The sequence below is a fragment of the Mesitornis unicolor genome, unplaced genomic scaffold, assembly GCF_000695765.1.
Source record: "Mesitornis unicolor isolate BGI_N332 unplaced genomic scaffold, ASM69576v1 scaffold44714, whole genome shotgun sequence".
NCBI lineage: Eukaryota > Metazoa > Chordata > Aves > Mesitornithiformes > Mesitornithidae > Mesitornis > Mesitornis unicolor.
In genome coordinates, this window is record NW_010181585.1 from 311 (window position 1) to 1,723 (window position 1,413).

General features: G+C 64.0%; 1 protein-coding gene across 1 annotated transcript in view; it reads left to right on the plus strand.

Annotated features, from left to right (window-relative positions):
• Positions 1-4: 4 nt before the first annotated feature.
• The window catches only part of TRPV4 (transient receptor potential cation channel, subfamily V, member 4), a gene marked incomplete at its 5' end in the record, with an annotated part of 4,531 nt that continues 3,122 nt past the window's right edge, over positions 5-1,413 (plus strand). The window contains 4 exons of the mRNA XM_010183466.1: positions 5-76; positions 252-402; positions 963-1,103; positions 1,176-1,411. Coding sequence (XP_010181768.1) covers positions 5-76; positions 252-402; positions 963-1,103; positions 1,176-1,411 — 600 coding nt within the window. The remainder of the gene's footprint in view (positions 77-251; positions 403-962; positions 1,104-1,175; positions 1,412-1,413) is intronic.

Sequence of the window (1,413 nt, forward strand, 5' to 3'; positions counted from 1 at the left end):
CGACGGGCTCATGTCGTTCCGCCTCACCCACAAGAAGCGCCGGACAGACGAAGAGTTTCGAGGGGAGGACCCATCTGTGGTGGCAGGGCTGTACTGTGATCCCTGTGGGGTTGGTGATGCTCAGCCTCAGCACGGGGGGCTGCAGCATGCAGTGGATTTGACTGGGAAGCACAGGGGTGCAGGGGTGGGCACCCCATGGCCTGGGGGGGGTCTCGCCCTGGCTCCCTGCTCAGCACCCTCCACTCCCAGAGCCCTCGACGGGGAAGACCTGCCTGCCCAAGGCGCTGCTCAACCTGAGCGGGGGCAGGAACGACACCATCCCCCTCCTCCTCGACATCGCCGAGAAGACGGGCAACATGCGGGAGTTCATCAACTCACCCTTCAGGGACGTCTACTACCGAGGTAGGGGAATGCAGGGTCACCGCCGATCCTGCATGGGAATGGGGGAACCTGGGGAGGTTTAGGGACCAGAGTGACAGGGACACCAGGGATGCTGGAGGATGCTGGAGGACCTGGGGACCAGAGCGGGAGGGGATGTTGCAGATGATGGAGGATGCTGGAAAGCTCGGGGACCAGAGCAGTAGGGACCTTAGGGACAATAGAGCATGCTGGAGGGCTTGGGGCCAGGGCAGTGGGGGTCCTGGGGATGATGGAGGATGCTGGAGGTCTTGGGAACTGGAGCAGCACAGACCTTGGGGACAATGGAGGATGCTGGAGGGCTTGAGGACGAGGGCAATAGTGGTCCTGGGGAGGATGGAGGATGCTGGAGGGCTTGGGGACCAGCACAGCAGGGACCCCAGGGATGATGGAGGATGCTGGAGGGCCTGGGGACCAGAGAAGCGGGAATCCTGGGAAGCATGGAAAATGCTGGAGGACTTGGGGAGCCCAGATACCTCAGGAAGGTTGGGGACCCGGGGGAAGCCATGGGGCAATGCGAGGGCTGATGGCTGCTGTTGGCGCAGGTCAGACAGCCCTGCACATCGCCATCGAGCGCCGCTGCAAGCACTACGTGGAGCTGCTGGTGGAGAAAGGAGCCGACGTCCATGCCCAAGCCCGCGGCCGCTTCTTCCAGCCCAAAGATGAGGGTGGCTACTTCTATTTCGGTGAGCAGGGGGTCCGGCTGCACCCTGGGGCTGTCCCCATGGAGGGTGCCCAACAGCGTGGTGTCCCCCCAGGCGAGCTGCCCCTGTCGCTGGCCGCCTGCACCAACCAGCCCCACATTGTGCACTACCTGACGGAGAACGGGCACAAGCAGGCGGACCTGCGGCGCCAGGACTCCCGCGGCAACACCGTGCTGCACGCCCTGGTCGCCATCGCCGACAACACCCGCGAGAACACCAAGTTCGTCACCAAGATGTACGACCTGCTCCTCGTCAAGTGCGCCAAGCTCTTCCCCGACACCAACCTGGAGGC